The 26131-nt window shown below is 38.8% G+C and overlaps 1 protein-coding gene across 2 annotated transcripts in view; it reads right to left on the reverse strand.

Moving 5' to 3' along the window:
* Positions 1 to 2179: 2179 nt before the first annotated feature.
* Positions 2180 to 26131, reverse strand: part of tspan18a (tetraspanin 18a) — a 34962-nt gene continuing 11010 nt past the window's right edge. The window contains exons 2-9 of one of the 2 annotated variants that reach the window (XM_072659970.1): positions 18849 to 18934; positions 8152 to 8247; positions 5098 to 5292; positions 4863 to 4937; positions 4675 to 4773; positions 4404 to 4565; positions 3633 to 3716; positions 2180 to 2814 (exon numbers count right to left, since the gene is read on the reverse strand). In XM_072659970.1, the coding sequence (XP_072516071.1) occupies positions 2767 to 2814; positions 3633 to 3716; positions 4404 to 4565; positions 4675 to 4773; positions 4863 to 4937; positions 5098 to 5292; positions 8152 to 8247; positions 18849 to 18851 (762 nt within the window). In that variant the 5' untranslated portion in view covers positions 18852 to 18934 and the 3' untranslated portion in view covers positions 2180 to 2766. The remainder of the gene's footprint in view (positions 2815 to 3632; positions 3717 to 4403; positions 4566 to 4674; positions 4774 to 4862; positions 4938 to 5097; positions 5293 to 8151; positions 8248 to 18848; positions 18935 to 26131) is intronic. The other variant, XM_072659971.1, reaches the window with a different exon arrangement.

A 26131-nucleotide genomic window follows, 5' to 3' on the forward strand; every position in this document is an offset into this window, starting at 1 on the left:
CTGAGCTGAGCTGAGCCGAGCTGAGGGGGTTGCATCGCCCTCTGTTGGGTCGGACGCTTCACAGCTCCGTTTCCCTACTATACATTCCGCACTGACACTGACACGTTTTCCAAAAACGTTTTTTTTCTTCAGTAAGAAATCCCAACCCGTTTCAGTACATTTAGCCTTTGTTTTAACCCTGCAGGCTTTCGACGTCCTGTTGCCTTTAGCACGTGCACGCTGAACAGACACGCAGACACAGGTTAGGGGTTCCCTCTATATCTAAAAAAGCAGTCCTCAATCTTTCATACAACTTCATAGTTGATTATTCTTGACGATCATGCAGCTGTTAATGTTGTTGTTGATATATGAAACCCATGCATTTGGATGCAATATTGTCATATTGCTGGGTTGTTACTCTCCCGGTCGTGTTACAGTGTTATCAGTTCAGGAGTGTCGTGGATTCAAACGGTGTTGGTTGGCAGCAGCTAAGCACGAGCGTTGTGTTCAGATGTCCTGTGATTAATATTAGTTTATTTTAGGGAAGCTAAACTATGATTTCGGATTTATATAGGCATTAGTAGATGATTGCTTTAAAAATAGCCGTATCAGACAGATGATTTAACTCATATTTCAGACCGGTATTTGACATCCCAGACAGCACGGTGATGTTTAACTCAGGCAATTCCAACTGAAGAGAACAGTTTCATAGCATGAAATTAACAAGATCTGAGTGATTCCTGGTAACATAAATCAGTTCTAACTGAATATTAATTATTTTAAAGCATTAACTTAGAACTGGGCAATATGATGATGTTTTATCATATCATGATACATTTTGTCATCGTGATATTGAGGATATCGAGGATGTTGTTAGTGCTTAATAAACACTGATCAAATGCAGGATTCATTACAAACTGTATCTTTCGACTGGTCTGAATTAGAAGTGCAGCAGATGTTAAATAAAACTCGCTGTGTTCAGTATGGGAGAGTATCTGAATAGTAGTTATTAAGAATCTGTTGCTTCTGATGTATTGTGTGTGTCTGTGATTAAATGTATCTAATAAATATTGTGTGTCGAGAAAAATGTCTTTAAATATTGTGACAGTCATTGTAAAATCTTTGTGTGTATTTGTGTTTCTGTTTACTGATATTTCTGAAACTTCTGAAAAATAAAATTGCATTGGTTGGTATAATTTACTGCAGTAATAGGAGGTTTAAGAGGTGTAAAGATGAGTGGAGTAGTGTTGGTTTTCTGTTAATGCTTTGTTAAAATGTCAGTGTTTCAATATTAAATCAGAATCATCTGATTGAAATGTTGATTCAGAGAAGTTAATGTTGGCAGTTCAGCATTGCTTTAACATATATACAATGACTAAATGCTATCTGGGATTTTTATTGTGCTTATTATTACAGAGCAGAATAATTCTGTAATTCTGGGTCACTTCTGGAAAGTGTCTGCAATTTGCTCATTTAGTGGTGGTGGTGGTACACTATTATAGTGTGCAGGGGCACCAGCACAAATATGACCCTTCATGGGAAAGTTATCACAGAAGAAATCTCTTGCTGCAAGCTCACCACAAATTCACAGATCCACAGATTTTCCATGATGGTAATGTCAGGAGTTTGGCAAAACGTACAGCGTCTAAGATGATTTTGAGATGATTATCCTGCTGTAAAAGTCCTCTTTTCATCTTCTATTTTTATTAGTCTACAGGACTTATTTCCAAAATGCATCAGGCTTGTGGCAGATGTTTTGACCAGCAGTGCCTTATGCATCTGTAAGTTACATCTACTTTTAAATGTTGTTTTAAAAACAACAAAAATCTTTCAAATATGACATAAAGCATAAAAGCAGGTTTGCTAACTTGAAAAGTGCCTTTCTCAGTCTCAGTCCTCAAGTGATCTTTACGTGACATTACTTCACGCTTACGTGACTGACTATAAAAATCTTTTGTATAATACAAACAGTATTGAGCCTCTTCTGGACGGCTTGTTAAGGCTGAGGCATGTATGGGTTTTGAGTTTCTCTTTAAGACAAATGCTGAAGCAATTAAAAAACAAGATGTCAAAGAACAGTGCATGATTTAATCAAGAGCGATACTGTGATGAACGTAGAAGCAGGGCAAGCAGTATAATTTCTCTTGTGAAATAAGTCAAATTTATTTAGAAAGCACTGTGAATGAAAGATGAAACAGTCTTGGATTTTTCATTTTTAATACCAATCAATGTTGTGTATAGGTACTGTAGATACTAGTACAAATGCATACATATATTTGATAAAATCACATAAAATATACACTATTTCAATACACATCACATTACAACACAAAATGGTGGCCTCTGAGAGCAGGCACGCGCACACACACACACACACACATATATATATAAGCACGCGTGCACACGCACACAAAAACAAACATTGTGGAAAGATTTTTCGCATGGCTCGGACGTGATTGTGAAGGTAAAATATGTACACTATTTCTGTACAAATGAATGAACTGTTATCTATAAATATCCATCCAAATATCAGTGCATGGTCTCCCTCCATTCAGTTTAAAGGGCTGCAAGACGATGCTGCCACTGGAGTGAAACGTTCTATGTTTCTCTTGTTTGTAATGTTTTCCATTCTACTATCCGGTACCTCAAAGTTCCAGCTGTGAAGTACAATTTGGTCACTGTTGGCAATTCCAACTCAAAAACACACAGATGACACATATGCATTGTTGTATCTTCTTTTTTAAGCCATTTCCCTTTTGAAATGTCTTTTTGTACAGTATGAATGGACTACTGGATCCCTCTGAACAAACACATGGCGAACACCATTGCGAAGAGCTGCAGAGAAAGATAACAAAGAAATTAGAAAGCAGGTCAAGTGTAACACTGCAAGAGACGATTTAGTGAATGCAATTTAAACATAAATGTTTCTAGCAACTAAAAGGAATAATTTGCAATTACACAGATGAGCCAAAACATTGTGACCACCCAATGTAATAAGTCCTTGGAAAAAGGTACTGTGCTATCTGGAACTAAGACGTTAGCAGCAATTTCTCTTACAAGGTCTTGTAAGGTGTTGGGTAGAGTCCATGTGGTGTAAACGAAAATCAGACTAATCCGACCAGGTGACCGTCTTCCACTGCTTCACAGTGCAATGCATATAACAATCCTATAACAATCATTTAACATTGACTTGACAGTGACTTGTGCCACAGTAGCCCTTCTGTCAGTTTTGCCTCGATTGGATGGCCTTTGTTGGCTTTGTACATCGATGAGCCTTGGAAACCCAATACTTTGTCACAAGTTAATGGTCCTCAAACCACTGGCGGCCACTGGTGCTGACAAGGACAAACTAATGAGCCTTGCCAGTTTCTCCTGCAGTCAACACTTTTAACTATGAAAACTGACTATTTAGTTACCATCTTACATATATCTCAGACCCTGTTATTCATTGTGAGTGGTCATAATGCTTTGTTTGGTTTATGAGGACTGTTATAGCTTAATTTTTTGCCAGTGTTATTTTGGTTTTGTCCACCAGGTGGAAGAGTCAGCCCAATACACAGTACGTTTTTCCTTTGTCGGTTTGCAACAAATGAGATATTGTGAACACAGCACTAGTTTGCATTCTAGTAATAACATCAAAGATGTAATCTTACTTCAATGGTCAGCACCACAATAGCTAAAGCTCCAGCCATGTAGATGTATGTCTCGAAGTAGTCCACCACTGCTGAATAACAACCCTGTTTAGAAAGAGCATATGTTTCAGTATCACAGGTTGGGTAGAGTAGCTTCAACCAGCACAGAACTCCATTTTTTTGGCAGGCCTTTCCTAAATGACTTCATTCAGTGTGTCTATCGCAGAACCTCAGTACACATCACAGGGAATAAGTAATACAGACTCCTTTGACTGAATAAGTCACAGCTTTGAAAAACATTCAAGCATTTTTAATTATTTCCCCACTCATAACTCATTGATTAAAAGATAAATCCATAATATATCTGTGAGTTGATTGTGAGTAGAAAAGGATATAATATCCTTATATTTAAATTCTGCCCTCTCCCAATGATGGACTCCTTTACTTGCATTAACAATTCTTTGGGAACTAGGAGTTCCCAAAAACAGCTACCAAATAAAAAGGTCTAGATCTATTTTTCATTTTCAAAATCAACTTGTTTTGTTGTGTTTCTCATTTACTGTATATGTTCTTATTAAAAGACAAATGTTAGTAGCTGCCCTCAGCATTCTGTGAACACTTCTTGACCAATGGAGAGAAGTATTAGAAAGAATGTATTTTTACATAAACATACACTGAAAGCTACGAATATTTTGCCTTCTCCTGTAAAATGACCATTTTACAGAAAAATCTGTCTTTTTTAGATAGAAATGATCTTTATTTGTAACAGTTGCCCATGGACTCCATACTAACCTTGTTGCGAATTTGCATAGTGCCCTTGAGACACTCTTCTTTATTTATTAACAGATCGTTCCTCTGGCAACACACTTCAGGTACCACTCTACTGGGGTTGAGGCGCCTGAAGAGGCTCTCCTGATCGAAGTCGTCAGCGCTGTTCACCCCACAACATTCAAACTGCAAAGCAACCAACAAATAATAATAATCACTAGTTCCAGCAATTGGACAACAGCAAAATTAGCCATATGTAAATATAAATACTTCAATATGGAATACTTTAGTATACCGTGCTCATGATAGTATTCCAAGTGGCGGTGAAGACATCAGTGCTGTTGCTGCCTTGGTAATATGTTTTCAGCTCCTTGGTGAAGTAATCTCTGGTGAGCTTTTGATGCACAGGGAGACATAATCAGTGAGGGCTGAGGTATATTGCAGTGCAAGCACTTGACCATATTAAATGGAGATGACACTCACATGCTCTCGGAATATAAAGGCCAAAATGGCAGCAGCCAGCTCTGCCAGAAATATGATAAGGATGAGCAGAAAGAACTGTAAAAAAAGAAAAAAGGGACACAGTAAACCAGATATATTTTTAGTCATATGTACAATAGCAGTGTCTTAACATATCATTACTTTAAATTCAGCAAAACCTCTGTCTCAGTGCTCTATGAGATCAGCTTATTTTTTTGGGCATGACAAATTTACTCACAAACAGCAGCAGACACTTATTTTCCCGAATTGCTCCACAGCAGCCCAGGAAGCCCAGCAGAAAGAGCATGCTACCCATAGCCAGGATCACGTAAACACCAGTGAACAGAAGTGGGTTTGCTGCTACAATCTCCCTGAAGCCTGTGGGATCCACCAGCACCCAGATACCCACTCCGAGCAGAAATGCACCACCAAGCTGTGGAAGAAGAAAACTTACTTTATAAATATAAGCAACAAGGTTTTGAAAAAATTGAATGTTTTTTACTGTTTTACTTAAAAAAAAAGTACTTTAGCAATGTCATATACAAATGCCCTTATGCCGTTTTACTGAAAAGTTAAACAATTACGTAACTCAATTAGACCTTTCTTTTAACTATCAAATTGTGTCTAATATCAAGTGGGAATTCTTTCAGCTGTGTCATGTTTCTGCTTCAGTGATACCCTAAAGTATCAGAAGCCCTCTTCTACAGTAAAGAACTCAAAGTTGATTCTATGACTGAGAGCTTTCCAGGCTCTGCTGCAGCAAAGCAGCCCCAAATCATGACATTTCCACCTCCATTCTTTATGGCTGGTATGGATTCTTGTGCTCAATTGCTGCATTTGGTTTGCAAAAACATGTCAAAATAATTAAACTTTGGACTTGTGGACTTGTTCTGAATTACTGGTCTTTGTCTAGGTGTTCTCTGGCAAACCTTAGCCATGACCTGATGGTTTTTTGTTAGTTTGTTTGTTTGTTTTGACAGTGTGGGTTGGCACACCTTCCATCATCAACTGTGGTAAGAGCTAGATGTAGGTCCTGTGATGACATTTCATGATTGTTAGAGAGGTTTTGTTTTTTTACACCGTGGCCTGCTCTTGTGCTGAACTAGCTAGGACGGCCTGACCTGGCCATGTTTGTATTCTGCAGACAGTGGAATGGCCGATTGGTAAGTGTTCTAAGATCTTTTTAAATTCCTTGCCAGACTCATCTGCATCTCCAATCTTCTTTTCTGAGAGCTTTTTGGATCTCGCCTTAGTGACACCACTCACTTTAACAATCAAGAGCAAACCAAACTAAATGTCTGAGGTTTAAGTAGGATGGGCTTCGCCAAAATCCTCTCTAACCATGTTCCAATCATGTGCAACTGATGTGCTGCATCAAATTATGGTATTTTAAGTAATAATAAATGTGGGGGGGCCTAATGTTTCATCACAAGAAAATGTCATTTATTTTATATATATATATATATATATATATATATATATATATATATATGTATATATATTTTAAAATATTTAATATACCAGGTATCATATCACCATTATGTAAAAAGAAAAAGAAAATAATAATAATAACACACTACGGCAGAGCACATATAAAGTGGATGCAACCTACTGTAGAATAACATGTAACAGGAATATTTTCTATAGTTAAACAGGTGCAATTGCTTTTAGTCATTTTTTTGTGTTTCCATACTAGTTTTATCTGTGCATTTTGACAGCAATCAGACAGAGTTTTTTGGACTACCAATAATAAACTTTACTCGTATTTGCATCCTGCTCCCAAGCTTTCAATATTCCTTTCAATATTATTAGAATTGTTCTCATATAATATATCACCATGTTGAAGCATGTATTAACTCAAAAACCCTTTGCAAGAAACCATCTATATCATTTTAAAATGTTTTTCCACAGATTTATCAAAAATGTCTTTTACATGTCACAAAAAAATATCACAATACCACAGGTTCAACTTGACCTCCACTGTTCATTGCTGTTTCTTTATTACATTACTAATGAAAGCCTTTTCCTGTTTTGTGGGCATCAGTTATTTTAACTGAAAGTGTTAAGCGGCTGCTTAGAGGAGCCCATGGATACTGATTGTTGGCACAAGGTTTGAGAAGTGAGAGCATTTATAAAGCTTTAAAATGTTCATCACCTAACACCTTACTAACAATGATTGTGAACAATCCATAGCCATAAAGAGTTAATTAAGCTTACCAGAGACCTTGATAAAGGGTTTTCTGAGAGCTCCTGAGAGATCTCTTGGTATGGTGCACCTTTATGCTTGGATTTTTATTGCATTTAAGATGGCAGCCATGGCCATGAGCTCCTCTGTGTGGTGTTTGTTTTTGTTTGTTAATGTTGTATGTCAAACTATAATATTTATTGCTTAGTGTACTTATCTCTCTTACTGTAATACTTGTTAACAGTCTGTACCTGTTACATGTCACACTTGTGTTGCTCATACCAAGTAGAATTCCTTGTATGTGCAACATACTTGGCCAAATAAAGAGATTCTGATTCTGATTCTAAGATTAGTTATCTTCTACCAGGGTGCCCAAGCTTTTGCATGCCACTTTATTCAGGCTGACAATCGTTTCTCATTCAAATACCATAAAATTGCAATAAATGTATTGTTTTTGCCCTAATTAATCAGAAAGTAACCTATTAACTCTATCAAAATTAGCTCCATTTATCTTTTGTCTTTTGCATCAACTATTTATGGATAAACATAAAACATAGCCTTCAGGGCACATGATGTGACTTTATTTTTCATGTTTTTACGATTTTAAAGTGGCAAAAGGGAACTTACAAGGCTGCTAACACAATTCTCTCTCTGAGCAGAGGAAGCAATGTGGTTCTGGGGCAAAACCAACATTCTTTGGCACATGATAAATGTGCTTCCTCACAATATAGCTTTAAAGTTTATTGAAGGTGGCAACAAGGATTGTTCTGGGGCTTTACAGCCTCTTGAACCACATATGGTTTTAGGAAAACAAAACCTGCTGGCCACACACAAGCCCAGAAACCATCTATTACACAGTAAACATGCTTAGGGAAACAGGAGGTGATAAACACATTCAAACACGATTCAAAGTCTGAATCATCATCTTGTGCCTGTGCCACTCTAATTGCATTGTGCCTGAAAGGAAACAAACTCAAACACAACCGAAACAAATTATTTCACCACAAAGACCAAAAAAAGTGATACACATAATTGCTTTTTAGTTATTTGGTGGATCTTTTGACACTCCTCATACCGAAGCACTAAGAAAAAAGAAAAAGTACTCACAAATATGAAGAAGTTGAAGATGAACATGAGGTACTTGATACAGCTGAGGCAATCCCCCTCCATGGCTGTGCCTCTTGCAGAAGCCTCTCCTTGCCCCTGGGGACACACAGTTAGAGGGTCAACATTGTACAAGACGCAGAGAGACACACTCACACTATTAGAAGAAGTGGGGATGGGTCGCTGTATGTGCTGGGTGATAAGTGAAAGCTTTGTGCTCTTAACTTAATTAAAATGAATGAGATCATTTTGTGACTTCCTCCCTCAAAAACGCATCCATTTGCATCAGGAACAGACGCACTGTGTTCAAGCAAGTGGGAATGAAAAATGGAATATCAGACTGTTAAATGAGTCCCTAACAGCTTTAGCATTCATTTCCACTGGAGGTTAAAATGAATTCTCTTAATCAGATTTCCAATGTCTCACGTAACTACATCACCAACCAGAGCTCCAAAAAAAAAGGCTATGTTCATATAAACCAGAAACTCGTAAACAAAGCAGCAGGATTTTAAAGCTGACACACTGGAATATGATGACTTGTTTATGCAATGAAATATGGAGGAGCATTGAAAATGGACGTGAGTAGGAGTGCCAGAGCGGCAGAAAAACACCATCAGGGCTGCTGGAGCACATTTGGTCCTGTTCTCACCAGACTAAATAAACATGTCCTCCCACCTCCTCGGACCACATGCTGCATGTTATAGCCTGCCCATGTGATCCCGTAAAGGCATCTAACGAATCTGCCTGCTTCTTTACATGTTTTCCTTATGGAGTAACAAGCCTATAGGGAGCAGCTGCGGCTTACTGACGAAATATTATTCATTTAGGTCATCCATGAAACAGTAACAAAACCAAGTACGCACTAAGAAGCCCTCTGCTAAAGTAATGCTAGGTGATTCTTTCAGTCAGCTGATCAAGAATTAATGGTCATTTTCAGCTTTTCTGTGTATTTATCTTCCTTGGCTCAGCAGCCAGCCATTCAGCTATAATAAATGAGCATTTGTTTAATGCATTTCCTGCATTGGGCCATTTATATTAATAAGATAAAGCGTAGGTAGACCCTACGTGAATAGATGTCCCTAGCTGACAATGCACTCTGGATAATTACAGGCCATTAGGGGAGAATTTAGGTTAATGGGGAGACTGCTCATTACAGCATTGGGCCATTGGTTTACCTCCAGCAGGTAGTTTTAATACTCTTGCTGCCTCGCAGGCTGACCCCTGGGACTGAACAGTGTCTCTGTGCACACAATGTCAGCACAACTCCTTCAGCTCCACTCTGCATGCAGCCAGTATAGGAGTGACATAGAGCAAGCAAAGAGGGCCTGTAGCTGGGGCTCTGTGCAAAAATAGCTCTAAGCAGCTGGATGATTTCACGGACCCCAACTGCAGATAGCTGTGAATAATTTCTACTCTTCGTACAGAATTGGTTCAGGCGTAATTTAATAATCATTCCAGTCAGCTTTTCCAAAAGTAATTTCCTGGCCACTTCAGTCAGGTGTTGCGAAAGCCAGGACAGAAAGGAGCTCTAGGGGAATCATGCTGAGTTGTGGTAATCCAGCAGTTTGGTGTGCGTGTGTGTGTGCATGAATGTGTGTGTCCATCACCTCTGAGGGGATTGAGTTCACTTTAATAGACTGACTCACAACCATTGCATACACAGGGCAACAGTTATATTATTTGATAGACATAAAAGAAATCACTAGAGCCCCCACTATCAGGTATTATTACATTACTTAAGGCACAATATGATTCTATTAGAATTTATAAAGATTTCTGATATGCTAAGTATTGTGTTATCACATGCTGCAGTATACTGCGTTTTATTACTGCACAACTGACTGCAAGTTTAATCTTTAGAAAACCTTTTCTGTTTAATCCAATAAAGTTCACACTTTTCTCATTTCACTTGGCTTCAGCAATCACTTCACTCAATCAAGACAAATCTGTTAACTTTGTGAAAACATCATTTATATATTAGCAACTCAAATCTTTGCTCTACACATGCAGTATGATGGTGTTATCCATTACACTTTCCAAACATTGACAGAAGTCAGTCCAACACTGTGTCAACTCCATGTTTTAGATAGGCATGGAGTTCTTAATTTGCTAATGGATAATAAAATAGCATTAGCACATTGTGGCTAGAGTGTACAACTTTCTCCAATTGAAAAACACATTTATACCCATTCTGTAAACAGCCTTTATCAGAGCTATAATGAAATAAGATCCCAAAAACCTGTTTACATTGGTTTACATTACATTTACATTGTCAATGTTCAGTATTTGTTTTGACCCTGCAGCTTCATACAAAGTTCTTACTGTGCTAGCCAAGATATCTGAGGCACATCAGGTCCTGTGAGACTGCAGTAAGAAATACTGCAACTGACATTTAGCAAATTCCACACAGTGTGGAACACAAACTGTGAAGAAGTGTATAAATATTATTTTGTGCACTGCAGTAAAAACATTTACCGGATGTGTGAGTAAATGTGTTAGATGCCTAGTTCATTTTTTTCAGTAATTTGGAATCTTAAATGATCGTAATAGTTTCTTATTGCTCAATGAAGCCATGATGTATTGTCTGTGGCAAAATACAAAACAAAAAAACAATAAAACTTAATCAGTGAAATAACTTCTTGATTGTTAATATGATTAATATTGTCAACCCAAATATGGAATCCTGTCAGCCTTTGAAATAACTACAATATAATATATAAGTAATAATTTTTTCACTAATACATCATGATACTATCTTAAATATTTTTTGCCCCAGCTTCATCATGAGCCAAAGATCTCTGAACCTTATCATAACAACACAGGATGTCTATTAGTAGCTGTCAAGAATCTTAACATCTTAACCTTCCTTTAATAGCTTCACAACAATTGTTGAATCTGCATGTTGGACTTGATTTTCCTGCTTTTGCTTAACTCAGCTCATGGGACATCAAGGATTCTTGCCTCCATAATAACCCTGATTTCACTCCAGAGACAGATTTGCAAATGCTTGCTCTCTGAACACAAGTCACAAGCTAGGGCTGCTAAAAACAGTCTGCTTCATGATAGGGAGGGATCTTATGAACCAGAAAAAGACTCTTCACTACTTGCAAAGTCCCAGCTAAAAACAAGAAAGCACAGAGTGAGAAGCCCATGAAGCAGAGGTGAGCTTTGATTTCAACTCTGCCGAAAGGCCTCGGCCAATTACAAACCAATATTTTCCAAAAAAAACAACATGTCACAGCAGCCTGAGGAAGTGTGGCATATAGAAGAAGTGTTTCCCATAGCTCTTACAAAACAGTGAGTTCAGATGGCCCCCATCCATCAAGAAGCAACCACAAAGTCAAATGGTAGTGCTCAGAGATAGTCTGCATGGAGTGTCTTCATCAACACGCCGCATTCCATGTAAACAGTCATTTAAGATATTTTGGAGCAATGGAAGAACGTAGCTCGTCTAACCATCTGTGCAAGTTTCAATGTCCTCAATAGTCTGTTAGTTCTGTTAGATGTTTTGAAACACAAAGTGCATTAGTGATATTATTATACACGTGGGAAGTATCAGAAGATAGACAAAGAATCCTAACTTTCAATGGAAGTTAATGTAAAAAAAATTAATAATTGCAAGTACTTTTGAAACATTTTTATTGGTTAATTGGTTTTATTGGTGAAGAACATTTGCAGGATTCAAAGGATGTCCAGGTGAAAAATTACAAATATGATATAAACAGCATCTATATAAACTAGGGCTGCACAACGTTGGAAGATCTATAAATTGTCACAGGCTATAAATGATAATTATATAATTTAGAATAATATACACAGGGGCAGTGGTGGCTCAGTTGTTAGAGCACTGGGTTACTGATGACAAGGTTTGGCAAGCTGCCACTTTGGGCCCTTGAGCAAGGCCCTTGACCCGCTCTGCTCCCCTTGCGCTACAGCGATGGCTGCCAACCATCGTTTGGCACTTTTGTGTATGTGTGTGTTCACTGCACAAATTAGTTAAAGGGGGAGGCCAAATTCCATCTGTGACCAACACAAATGGTGAATATGGTTGTCTTGTCCTGTCTTAATTAAAATAGAGCAACCCTGACTGGACGTGTATCAAGTAATCTAACCTAACAGTAAAGAACACAAAATAACAAAAGCATAATAACTACTGTACAAAATAAGTAAGCACTGACATACTAACAGCTACCAACTGAGTATAATAACTGCAAGCACATTTTGTGTACTGAAGGACACTGCCAAGCGGTTATTAGACATTAGTGCAGGGTTTATTGGCAATGTTTCAACACAATAATGAAAAAAGGAAACCTAGTTGAAGTAAAGGAGGTTAAGTAAAAGAAAACAGTGGATCAAGGAAAGAACTTGTTTGGGCTTTAAACACTACATTCCCATCCACTCCTTACACATGATCCATTCTATCACCGCAGGCCTTATCAATCTGTCCACTGCTGAAAGTTATATTTGTCCAATTTGTGAAACCCCAACATAAACGTAAAACAGTGTTATGAAATATTAAAAATCTATAGGGGTATATGACCCTCAGCAACTTGACTGTTTTACATTTCCCTCAGTTGTATGATCCAGATGTCATGCTTTTAACTTCTCTTACATAAGCCAAGCCCAAACTCTGCATTCATAGTTGTGGGAGCATGTGGCTGATTACAGAGGAATTCTCCAGTCTCCAGTTACTCTGTCGAATTAGCTGACATCAAAGGCTGTTTTCAAGCCTTGGCAAGGCTTTACATGTAACACCATTTTCCTTTTTTACCTCCACAGGGTCTGAATATGTTCAGAATTTTTATTACGCTATGTGATCTGTGCACACCCCATTCAAAAGAGCTTCAACACAAATTTACTTGAAAATTTGTCCTGAACCTTCATGGTACGATCACCTTCATGGACTGCATCCACCAAACCATAACATTAAGGACAGCCTATTGTGTGTCTTGTTTCTCACAAGTAAGTTTCAACTGGAAACTGTCATTAGCAAGTTAGTCACATGTGATGCTAAGCTTAGATCAGTCTAAAAACTCTGACTATGGTGAGTGCAAATAAGCCACAGTAAGTAGAAGACCTGCTTGTTGGTTTCAAATCACAATGGGTATTCCTTTATTTGGAAGTGTTGAGCTTAAGCTTTGAATGTTTAAATATAACCAAATATAGCCATAACAAACTGAAAAGGTTCCGTTCAGTTTAGTTCAGGCTATTTTATTAATCCCAAAGAGGTTAAAGAGCAGCTAATTCCATCCTTACACATAATTTAAACTCACATTTAAAAGACAATTGGCAGCATTAAGTCACTTGATAGCGGAAGGAATAACATACTTTGAGTAACAATTTGTTCTTCTAAGGGGTTCATTATAACGCCAGCCTGATGGCATTACTGTAAATTTGCTAGACAGAATATATACCCCTCGGAGGGACAAGGTCTCTCTGTTGGACTCCAATTATCTAAGACAAAAAATGTTAGAATACCATTAAGGCTATTCCTTCACAGACAGCCCATTAAACCATCAAATAAATGAAATATGAAATAAATGAATGAGTTTTAAAAAAATAAATTTATTTAGTACTTTTATGACATACGATATATTTTAAAGCTAATTGTGACCTATTACCTTTTTTCTATCAGCCATACAAAAAAATATGATATATTTTACTGCTTAATACACTACAGGCTGACCTAACTACCCCTGAGGCGGACTATATGCCAAGTGGAAAAAACTGTAACTTGCACTAATGACTGTTCAAAAGTACTTCACTAAAGAAAAACAGTCAGCCATATGCACTTGGTGGTATCTGTTGCTTTTTTCCAAACCGTTATGACCAAACTGTGGTGTGAACCAAACCTTGACTTCTGTATACTGTTACACCACTATTACAATATTTCAGAAAGTTTCAGTAAGAATTTGTGTGGTTTGTTTTATACCACTTAGCAGAATGGCCATCACCAAAATACATCTGCATTTCACTTGAAAAAAAAATGTAACTAAACCAGTGTGGTCAGGTTTGGATCACAGGGTCCTACACTGACACATTAAGGTCATGCCACCATCATTCCCAATTAAAAGGCTTTCCACCTCCTGCTGAATCCTTTTCTCTATGTCTCAGATGGAGCACCACCACCTGAGCCTGTTCTGTAAGCTTACCACAGAACCTGCCACTACCTCTTTGATGATTAGCCACCGCACTTATTAAACTCAAATAGCTCTTGGTAGGGGTCCATGAATATTAAATTTAAATTTACTTTCTCTATGCATTTGGCATTTGATTTCAAAACTGTTTCTTCTATTAGTCAGCAGGACTTGTATTTCATTATCGAAATGCACAATAATAAATATACCAATGGACGCTGAAAGCTCCTGTAAGGATTGCATTGTCCATTTCTGAGGCCCAAATTGCAGAGTGGGAGGCCAATAGCTCCTCGCCTGAGGTGAGCTGAATGCTAAGTAGCCACATAATGTGAAGGCTCAGGACATGTGGCTTCCTTTTTAAACAGAAACCCTCAGGGGAACGGTGTTGCAGCTATGCTGCCAGCCTCTATTGCTTAAGTCCTTCAAGTGCATCCTTTGCATTAGTGATATATACTCTGACAAACACCCATCCGTCAATGAATGCAATTCTCCAAAAGTATCTTGTACAAGCCAGCCAAAGACAGGGTTGTTTTGATGTGGTTAAATCGATGCAGTTCTGGCAGACATATCGTGGGCAAATTTCCATACTAATACAAATGGCGCGGGGTAGAAGTTCGGCGAATCCTCAGCAGAGTGTTCATTTATTCATTGAGTTCATCTGAAAGCTTCCGTAAGGCTAGGGAGGAACTCGTGTTTGGCATTTCATCCTTCCAGGCATTCTCCGAGGACTTATCACCAAACAGTGCTATTATTTATGACTTCTCCACTTTGAAGTTAATGCCCAAGACCTTCAAATGTGCACATGCCTCTGTATTTTGGGCCAAACGGCCGCTGTGGAAGATATGTCGGGGGAGAAGATGCTTCAGTCCCTAATTGTGTCAGCACCTCAATCCACCATGAAGAGACGCTAACCACCGAAGTGAGAAAGGATCAATAAGCAGCACTGGCTGACGATCGATCTTTGATTAATCTCTTGCCGTGCAGCGATACTCGCAAAGCACTCTTTTGCCATTTTTGATAAGACTTCTGAGCGCTCTCCATTTATAGCTGATACACAGAAAAGTAAAAAGGATTCGTCTTTCTGTTTGGAGGAAGGAGTGGAGTACTGGTCCGTCAAAGCAGAAGATGGATTATAGTCCTCTCCAACGACCTTATCAAACTGGAATGAAATGCTCTGTATCTGACTGCACAGAGATTTGTCATGATTTGGTAAACCACAGGGTGTGTAAGACTGCGTGCCAATGACTTGCATGTTGATATGACTACAGCCTTGTTGATATAGTTATGATGTTCAAAAATAGCGGGATGCAAATGTATGGTCAGACACAAAATCCAAAATGTATGAAACATCAGAATAACTCAATGAGATTACCTTCTGCTGTCAACAGGAATATCAAAGATTTTAGCATCTTCACACCATCCTAGATCGTATGATGTGTCCAGCATTACAGTAAATAAAAAGGCTACTATAGACACTAAATAAACATCAAACAGCTCAGACTGTACATACAGTAGTACTGAGAGGTTTGTGGACAAGGGCTCCTAAAAGGGTGCTGTGTTACTAGTCAACATACCACCCTTTTTGGAGCCCCACTCATTTTTGCGAATCTCTTCTATCTATTAGCTATTGTTTTGTGGTGAAATTTACCATGACCTAGCAGAGAAAAAAATATTTTGGTAGTTTACTTCTGTTGGATTTAGGCAGGACGGGACTAACTTCCACTAGATCATTTAACCTGCTAACCCACACAATACATTCCTAAAACAAGGCGACACCTGAGTTAATTAATGTTTGCCGGTCATACTGCCCACACGCTTGCTCGTTAGAGCTACTTCTCAAACACTGTGTGCTAGTTAAAGATCCATGCTAAACATACACTCCTGTGATATCTTTCCTTTGTTATTTGATAATACATCGTGGAAATGTTCTGTTTTGTCAGTCATGCTTCTTGAAATGTAGCCACCTCATCTCATAATCTATTTCTTTCTTTAAATTCAGACCGTGTTGATGTATGTACATAAACACGACTGCACCAACGAGGCTGGAATAATTCTCCAGCTTCTTATTGGAATTTTGCGCTCCGTCTTAAATGGTGCCGAACTTACAGGAGAAAGAATGCAACTGTGGAATTTGGAAGGTGGAATTTCAGCTTTTCAGATACGTTCACGGCAACAAATAAACAACAGTGTTTTACCCTTCCAAATGACATTTTAACACATTTTAAATGTCCTGTAAATACATGAATCACAGTCATGAAGTGTCACCACTTTATTAAAATAAAAAAATAAACAAACAGGTATAATAAACAATCCCACTGGCTTCATGATCTGATCTTGTCTGCACAGCGAGCCTTTCAGATAGACTTTTTGTTGGCACCGCTACTGAAGGGGTTCTTTATGTTACCATTTTGATGCCACTGCCAATCATTCTGGAAATATAAGTATATAATATTTGAGGAACCATGTAACCAGCCAAAATACTAGATCTTGGTGACAGGCGGAGACATGTCAAACAATAAGCCCAGCACTGGTTTACTAACAACTGTCAGCTTACCTGCACCAATAAATCAGTTAATTAGCAGACTAATATTGTAGAAGATGTATTAGCAGACCTCACTTACTTAAACAACCTTATATAGCAACATCGCTATTTATTAAACCTATTCATTTTAAGTTTCTGTATCGAGGAAGTTATTATGCATTTGTTACTATAATTAAAATAGTTAAAAATAACAGCTGTATTGGCACATTTAACGCTTGGGGAATTTCGTGCTTGAGTCTTCAGTTAAAATGTATTGTACATCTCCTGAAAGCCTTCGCTATGACAACAGGCAAAGCTAAAATACCCTAAAACAGAAAGTGCATTAACAGCATGAGTTGGGCGTCCTCGAGATTTTCCCAGGCCTAATTATTCGGAAAAGGGAACGGAGGTTGTTAGTCTTGGAGCGAGCCGCTTTTTGGAGTGGTGTCTGAGAGGCTGGCTTATCTACTATAAATGAGTGATGGACACCATGCTGAGCGGTTTCTCTCTCCAGAGGATAGCAGTCATATTTTGTGGGGGGCTAAAGCTAAGTCAGACAAGCTTGTCTGGAAGGAAAGATTCAGTACCTTGGCAACAAGCTGAGAACAGAGAACAGTTAGAATTACAGGGTGTGTGCAAGTCAGTGCAAAGCCAGGGGAGCTTCAAGCATGTCGCCAAAATGCTGAGGAAATCAGAGGTTATGTCCATGAATCCACTCATGAAGTGTCTGGTCACCAAATCATCAGAACGTCCCCCATATAGGCACAGTGCTTCTGCAAAAGCTCATGTGTCAATCCTTGCACAGCAACCAAGACTATGTATATACACAACTCAAGTGCAACTGGCCAAGAACAATTTGTTGTGAAAGGTCCCTCGCACTGAGCTAAACATCTGTCGGCGCTCTATTGTGATCTGAACAGACAGGCAGCACTAACGATCTAGGGCCTGAGGAGGAAAGCAGTCTTGATAGTCCAAACAAGACCCCAGCTAGCGAGTGATGCTGTGGGAAGCGGTGGCAGGCGCCAACTTTTTTGCAGACTGCACCCAGTACGTGCACCAGCTGCCCTTGAGAATAACAACAACGTTGACATGGCACTGCAAAAGAAATGTTACTTGAAAAACTAAAAAACTGCACATGCATTCTAAAGCAGGACTTATGTTGGGTATGTCTCTTATTTCTGAAAGAGGGTAGGTATAAAAGGTAGGGTAGGCATAAAAACTCTTTTAAAAGGAATCTTTAGTTTTGTTTCATCAAGTTGCTTACAGGGGGAAAGTGATCTTAATTTCCTTTGGAGTTTCTGCTCTGTCCACAGAATGAGACTTAGCTGACAGCTCCAGAAGGAAAATATGGTGCCTGCTCTCCATTAGTTCTCCTTGATCTTGTTCAGGGCTCTCAGAAGGATATGATGTGCTGGAGACAACTATCACATATTTGCATATTCCTGCACATTTTTTAGTGTTTTGGCCACCAAGGAATGTGCTCTTGTGGAACATCAGCAATGGTCCGCAGAAAAATATGCTTCTCCTATTAAACACTGCATTTTGTTTCTTTACTGCCTTCGGGTTTTTGGCAGCATATGAAAAAACTTCCAGCTTCGAATGAAACTTAAAAAGTTTTATAGGCAAAAACTCAGGTCCTGGGGTTGTTCAGCTCTAGAAGATTAATGATATTCGCAGAGCATTTTTCTATTATGCTGTCAATATGGTTTAACAAGCATCAGGCAAAGCACTATTGATTTTCCTAAGGAATGGCATGGGAGAGATTCAGAGTGTACTAAATTATACAATGAGGCTGAAACAGCAAGATTACAACAATAATCAATGGAGAGGGACTGCTAAATCAGTAAGTGCATGCCTTGGTATGAATGTTAAGATGTTTGTAAAGGTAAGGATAAATGCCAAAACCTGCCCTCTCAGATGAAGACATGAGTTGAAAATGAGTAGTCGTGGTGAAGCTGTTAGATCCATGCTGTGTGAGTCTGGTGATGCAGGGCCACCAGTATTTGATGGTAATGATTCAAAAATATTAAAAGTCACCATACCATATGTACCTGTAAATGTCTCTCCCTCTGTGCTGGTGGCAAAAGTGATGCTTCCCAGAATTCCACTTCACACCTCCTCTGTATAGCTGTGGGGAGACCAGAGTAACTTATTATAATACAAACTTAAAATACAAAGATTTGTTTATAGTGAAAGTATGTTAATATCTTCTGCCCAGGACACACTTTTAAATGTTAAACTTCTGTTTATTTGTAGAATTAAACATAATAATAATAATAATAATAATAATAATAATAATTGACAATAATACATGCCTGAACTGGTGAATATGGACACAAACCACTAGCAGGGTATTACAAAAACAACATCTCAAATGTACATGACATTATTATTTTTTTAAGTATATAAACGGTGCTAAAAAGTTTTTTTTATTAATACATATTTCTGTTTTTCAAATAACCTACATTTCTGCTGTTCATTTGAAAGAAGTGGGACAAGTGTTGTTCTGTTTTTGCCCATGTCCTGCTCTTGCCCATGTGCTTTTATATGTTTTATTTCACATCCCCGCCTGTGTCTCCTCCCTAGTCCCGCCCATCAATCATTGCTCCCGCCCCATGTGTAGTTAACAACCTCTCCCTAGGTATTAGGGGCAGTGGTGGCTCAGCGGTTAGAGCGCCGGGATATCGATAACAGGGTTGTGGGTTCGATTCCCGGGCTCGGCAAGCTGCCACTGTTGGGCCCTTGAGCAAGGCCCTTTACCCTCTCTGCTCTGGGTGTGTGTGTGTACTCACTGCCCCTAACACGTGTGTGTGTGTGAGTGTGTGTTCACTACCAGATGGGTTAAATGCGGAGGACACATTTCGCTGTACAGTCCACACTGTACAGTGACGAATACGTGCACCTTTCCAGTCCTGCCTATAGTATAAGTAGCCATCCTGTATCTTTGTGTCTTTGTCTGGTTTTCGGTCACCTATTCAGTGCCATGAAAACGTGTTTAAATGTGTGTATAAAACATATAAATATACATATAAATATGTAATGGGCTTCATTCACCTACAGTGCTTCAGTTAACGACCAGCTTTGATTTGGGCCAGACCTCTAAATCTAACCCCAGGTCTTTGAGTCAGGGTAAACTTGACAGCAAACAGGTTGTCCAGTCAGGCCCATTATTGCACAGAGAGGGTCCCACACTATAATCAAAGCCATATTAGAACAACATGCTAGAGGCATGTTGAAGACCCTGGTCAAGGAGGGGCTCCATGGCAGAATAGCACAGCAGATATAACGGCTAACCAAAGAGAAATATCAATTTCTGGATCATAAAAAACAACAGATGGAACGCTTTGTGGCAATTTTTGCTGTCGTCTTTGTTGTCAGCTGTGAGATTTTGATCATGACCTGGATGTATTGCTGCCACTGAGGTCACTATGGATTCTGCTCTTTATCATAGAATTCATCAGAGAAAATGTCAGGGCATCTGCCCATGAGCTGACGCTGAAGTGCAGCTGGGTCATACAATGTATTTTTAAAGAATTATCACTACAGTAACACCTTCCTTAGTACATCATTTGGAGTTTCCCTTTGTCCTGTAGCTGCTCAAGCGTTCTACACTTCAGCCTTGTTACATAGTTACAAATCACATCTTTTGTTCACACATGGGGTGGGATTGTACACTAAATCCACACAAATGGTTGTAGTGACTTTTTTTTTATGAACAATGGTGTCCCTGCCAATTCATGATGGCAGGTAAGTAGTGTGTGGATTCACATCAACTAAATCTTATGGGGAATTTATGGCAGTACGTAGTGAGTCCATCTTGTTGAATGCTTTTAAATCAGTAACTACTAGGAACTGCTCAAGAATGATAAATAATAGTAATTTCCTTAAAACATATTGCTAATTATTTTCCATAATTAACCATCACTCTTAATTATTCATCACAAAAATACATAAGAACATTTGACAGGAGCTTGAATACTTGAACTGTTTAATGTGAGCGTTCAGTTGTGTGTTATAATAGAAAGAGGGGTATCTGTAGGTGAATAGGGTAACATAGCCAAAATCTAATATAAGCCTGCGCACATTGTAATAGATAAAACACTGCAGCTTTGCCATGATCTTCAAACTGAAGATCACACAGCATTAACAATTAGGCACAGAAGGCATTCGAAGAAGAGACGAATAACTAATTTATTTTCTCGAAGCCCTCAATGTAAACCAGATATGACAGTAGTTGTCCCTAAAGTGCACAGATGAATTAAGTGGAAAACGGGTTTTCACTTGAGCTTAAACCCAGCATCACAGCGCACCAAGCACAGCTTATTAGTTGGGGCTGGGGGTTCATATAGGGCACACCGCTAAAGGCCTGAAACGTTCATCTGTCTCCATGGAAACAAACAGAGGAAAATGAAGGGCCAATAAAATGCTGCTGGTTGCTGTTTAAGGTGGAGAGCACAGCAGAACAGATCAAAGAGCAGAACAATGAAACGTTCACGGGAGCCCGACTGGAAATGTGAAAAGGCCAGGGCATGGTGGATCAGTGGGTGGGGGGAAGGAACTACTGAACGTGATCTATTTGCATGATTACCCAGAGGTCTGAACAAATTCATCTTTATGCCTGGTTCTGCATTAATGACATGGGTAGAGGCTTGGCAGAGCCACAAACAGCATGCAATGAGAATTTCATTATTGCTCTTTTACAATTTCCTTCTCCTAAAAATCGGTGTAACCGAGAGTGTTTAACTAATTGTGTTTTGAAATGTCTCATGAAAATTCATGCAAGCAAGAAAAGAACATCAAACATCTACTCACTAAAAATATTTGTAAGGGAATGGTTAGCATGTTTATCAGCAAGGATTCTGACCCCAACCTGTAGCCCTACAACACTCTGCCCTTGAGTCCAGCTACAGCTGCTGTGTTGCAGAGTGACACATCCTGCAGGAGGAAGCCCTGAGCTATAGGGTCCACTCACAGCTTCACTCACACACACACACACTGGGCAATGATTTCCAAAGCCCCCATAATCTTGGGGCGGAAGGGTGTATTAAAGCGGCAACATTAACTCACTGTAAATGAGCCAGTTCATTATTCTCACTTAGACGAATGACAAAATGGTCATTAATAAATTGCCATGACAGTTTAAATGCAAGCCTCAACAGAGAAATAACCATCAAGGACATGTCTGTTTTTTTTTTCTGGTAAACAGACTTATCTTCAGCCTTCTTCTTTGCATGAGTGCTTATGTATTGCAATGCCCTAACAGTACTCACATACCACACTGACTCATTTCCAAAGCAATGGCACAAAGAAAGGTTTAGGCTTAGTCGTCCTGGATGCCAAACTGTAATGGAGCTGCTGGCTCTTTCTGGCAACTGACTTAAACGAGTATTCATTAGACAGAAGGGAATTAAATCATGTGTGTCCGACATACATGCCGATGCCCACGCAGCCAGCCGGCACCTGCAGCGTTCAACAATCTGGAGCCCATGGCCTTTCCTGTGGCGATCAGTCAATGATGATTAGAAAAGATCAAAGAGGTTTAGCCACAACTGCTGATGCTGGTGGTGCTGGACATTTGTGTAGGTTTTGTGGGGTATGTTATAGACTAGACTGACCTGCATAAACTAGGAAATGGATGCTTATTATTCTATACTATGTAGTGATTAGTGCACCAGAGTGCCTGAGTAAGGATATTTTTTTTACCAATTTTCAATACCCCAGTTTATTTAATTTTCTCTATTACACAATTAAATAGGTAAGCAATAAAAACAACTGGATTATTTTATTATTTACTGTGACTGGATTTAGAGCTGCACAGTATATTGTTTCAGCATCGATATCGCAATGCGCACATGTGCAATAATCACATCGCAGGACAAAGCAAGGCAAGGCAAGTCACGCAAGGCAAATTAAATTATACACATCATGCTACAACTTGCTTGATACAAAAGGAAAATCCACACTGTACTCATTCCCCATGATATTTCTACCAGGGGCATATTATATCTGCCCAATATCATTTATTTTACATTAGTCTTCGATACATGGAATGCATTATTGATATCACAACATGTGTCAGTTTTATGTGGCTTTATATAAACAAAAATGCACAATCGTTTGTACATTATATGTTATTTATTAGACTTAAACATGTTGTTTTTGTTACTGTGACTCAAAGGCTTATCTAGGTAAACCATCTATGTTCTGATTGGCTGTTGTCCTGTTCTGCACCTCATTCAAAAAGCAGTCCAGGCTGAAACACTGCTAAATATACTGGTATGCAATATGTAAAGTCCTTGGTTTCTGTGATATCACATAACCACTGAATTTAATACAGGCTCTTTTTTACCACAGTTTTAATATATGTGCCACATGGACTGGAAAGTTAATGATTTAAATGTGACACTGCCATTTTGCTGATGCACATTGTTTGCTCCAAACTGTTATCTACATATTTTCTTAATATACTGCATACAATATTGCTTTATTAACACCTTCAAATAATAATAAGCATTACAATAAAAAGAAGAAAAATGACAAAGAAGTGCCACTGGATTTGCTATAACTACACCATCCACTTCAAATACAGATATGGTCCTCTAGCATGTATAGTCAGTAAACCTTATTGCTTTGTTTACACCAATACTATCTGTAAACACTGGAAGCACTTAAACCATCAAATACATAGACTGATAGACTGATCAGATAGAAAGCGCAAAAAAAGCGCAAAAAAATATCCCATAAAGCCAGACAAATATCAGAACAAGTATTTTTAAAGGACAAAATCTGTTAATGACTAACTTCATTATAACACAGCTTTAAGCATATGTACACAAAACAACAACAAGCCATGAAAGAAACATTATGTTATTATATCACACTCTTGAAGCACTTTTCCCCAAAAAAACATCCAACAGGTAGATGTCCAGACATTTTCCTGCCATGCCTCACTGCATGCACAACACAAACATCCTATGGACACATCATGTTTCCTAAAACATGTAGGATGTGAATAATGACACTGTCTGTTTCCTAAATCATGCCATCATTTTCCATGTTTCAGTCCAATCTCTTGTTCTTTCCAGCAAAAGAGCCTTGTGCCCGGTCACAAAATGATGCAGACGAAGCTCTAAAGGAAGCCTGTTTCAGCTGTTTCAAAGAGCATATGCAAGGAAAACATGAGGGACAAGAGAAGTGCTCTGAAGGCCAGAAAAAGCAGTAGAGAAAACTCCTTTTAGATATACTGTATGCATCAGTAATCAGGCCTGGCTTTTGTCTACTCCAATATTGATGCCAGTTCCAAATCTCCCTTATCAGTCAGGCTTCACATAGAATTCTTGCGCAGCCCTGTACCAAATGATTCCAGCCTGGACTTTCTATTCTTCTGCCATCATCGACTAAACGATAACAGAAGACCTCCTCTGTTCAGTGTATTTTCTCTCAGGTGGCTCAACAGTGGATCTTGTCAGCTTGCCTAGAGTCGTCTTTTGATCATAATCCTCCAGCCAAACCGATGTCAACACGTGTGGTTGAAATATAGGGGTTGATACTCCACGGTCTGAGAGCCTGCCAGCATATTTTCAAAATTCTACTCCCTGCTTGGAGACTCTACAAAGACACACCTGTAGAACTTCACACACATACAGCTTTTATTGTCATTTCCCAAGGACAGAGTACCCATACCTAAGATGTTCATGTAGGAGCATTTAATACCATCCTCTCATCTAATCTGCTACAGCATGGCTTACTAATGTGATTAGCATTGTCAATATCAACTTCATCAATCCTACACATATCAATATTGACACAATTTTGCTTATGCATACAGCATTAGTTCAGTGGACATCAGAGTGACTAACAGTGGGTGGTATGCTTATTATAAAACACGCTCAAGAGACATCAACATTAGGGCTTGCTAATCGAGCAAGCATACAGTCAATAAGACCACCCTGATGCTTTGACACACACAAACACGAGGGGGGGGGTGTCTAGTTTTACTGATCCCAAGCTAGTCCATCCACAAACCTGTATAGATTAATTGCTACATCTCCCACAGTTCATTTGTACTAGGGAGAGAATGTGAATATATCAACAGTGGATCACCGACAAGGATTTAAAGTTTTAAACAAATATCAGGGAACAAACTTGTGTCTGAACCCATGGACACTCGAAGGAAATCCAGAGCTGATGTAAGGTTTGTTTTAGTTGTTGGGAAGAGAGCATGCTTGACTACACTACAAAATAAGAGGAGTTAATTTTTTTGTTCTAAAGTTAAGCCAATAAACTGCTGCTGTCACAAATATCACTTCCAATTCGAGTTGCATCATCACTGCTATGTTGGCATGCGCAATAGTCACACAGCAGGACATGCAATGTCATGTAAGGCAAATCTAACTACATTACAACTTTTTCGCTGCTTGATGCACACGGAAATTTCACCCTGTTCACATTTTCAATGACATATCTACCAGAGGCAAATTGTATCAGCCCAATATCATTAATTTTATTCCATACACAGAGTGCAATATTCATATCGAGACATGTTGAATCACTGACTTCTGGCAAAGTCTGGTAAAAATCTTTGTATTTTTTGATCTTGCAATACTATTTTTTTTTCCAACATCGCACAGCTCTACTTCCAACCTTAGCGTTAGATAAATATTATATAATTTCTTGGTTGCTTCATGTTGAACTAACATTAAATATAATGTAAACATGTCATTAGAACATATGGCTGATTCGATATTCCTGGTGGCCATTCTGTTGTGGGTTTGAAATAGGTGTGTTACTGGGTGGCTGCTGATCCACTGTCAGTGGTGTAAGTCGGAGAGCACTGAGCTAGTGAATGGGAGTGACTGAATGCCAAAGTCATGTTGCTGTGGTGATTCCAAGTCCTCTCTCTCTGTTTAAAACATGGCCAAAGACAACACTATTATGATCTTTCTTTTCTCCTTCAAATGGCTTTTGCAGCAAATTCCAAAATATGCCTTCCCCCTACTTCAAAAACAATTCTGAAATTGGTATTAGTATTGCAGCAATGACCAACCAACCAGCTACAAGACCCAACCTACCCACATATGTCTGAATCAGCCACTAAAGGAAAAACCAAAGAGACCAAAGATGAAGCAAATAGCCATGTACACAGCAGAATCCCTCTTAGAATCACGGCAATGACAGTCTGCGAAGCTGTGCATACTGTGGGTATGTGATTTATTACTCCACCGGTTTCACAGCCTCAAGGTATAAACCAACTAACCTGCCTTTAAAAGTTCATGCTTTACATTCAAGTTTATATTGTCCCCCATTACCACTCATAAATCCTTTC

The sequence above is a fragment of the Salminus brasiliensis genome, chromosome 17, assembly GCF_030463535.1.
Source record: "Salminus brasiliensis chromosome 17, fSalBra1.hap2, whole genome shotgun sequence".
Lineage (NCBI taxonomy): Eukaryota > Metazoa > Chordata > Actinopteri > Characiformes > Bryconidae > Salminus > Salminus brasiliensis.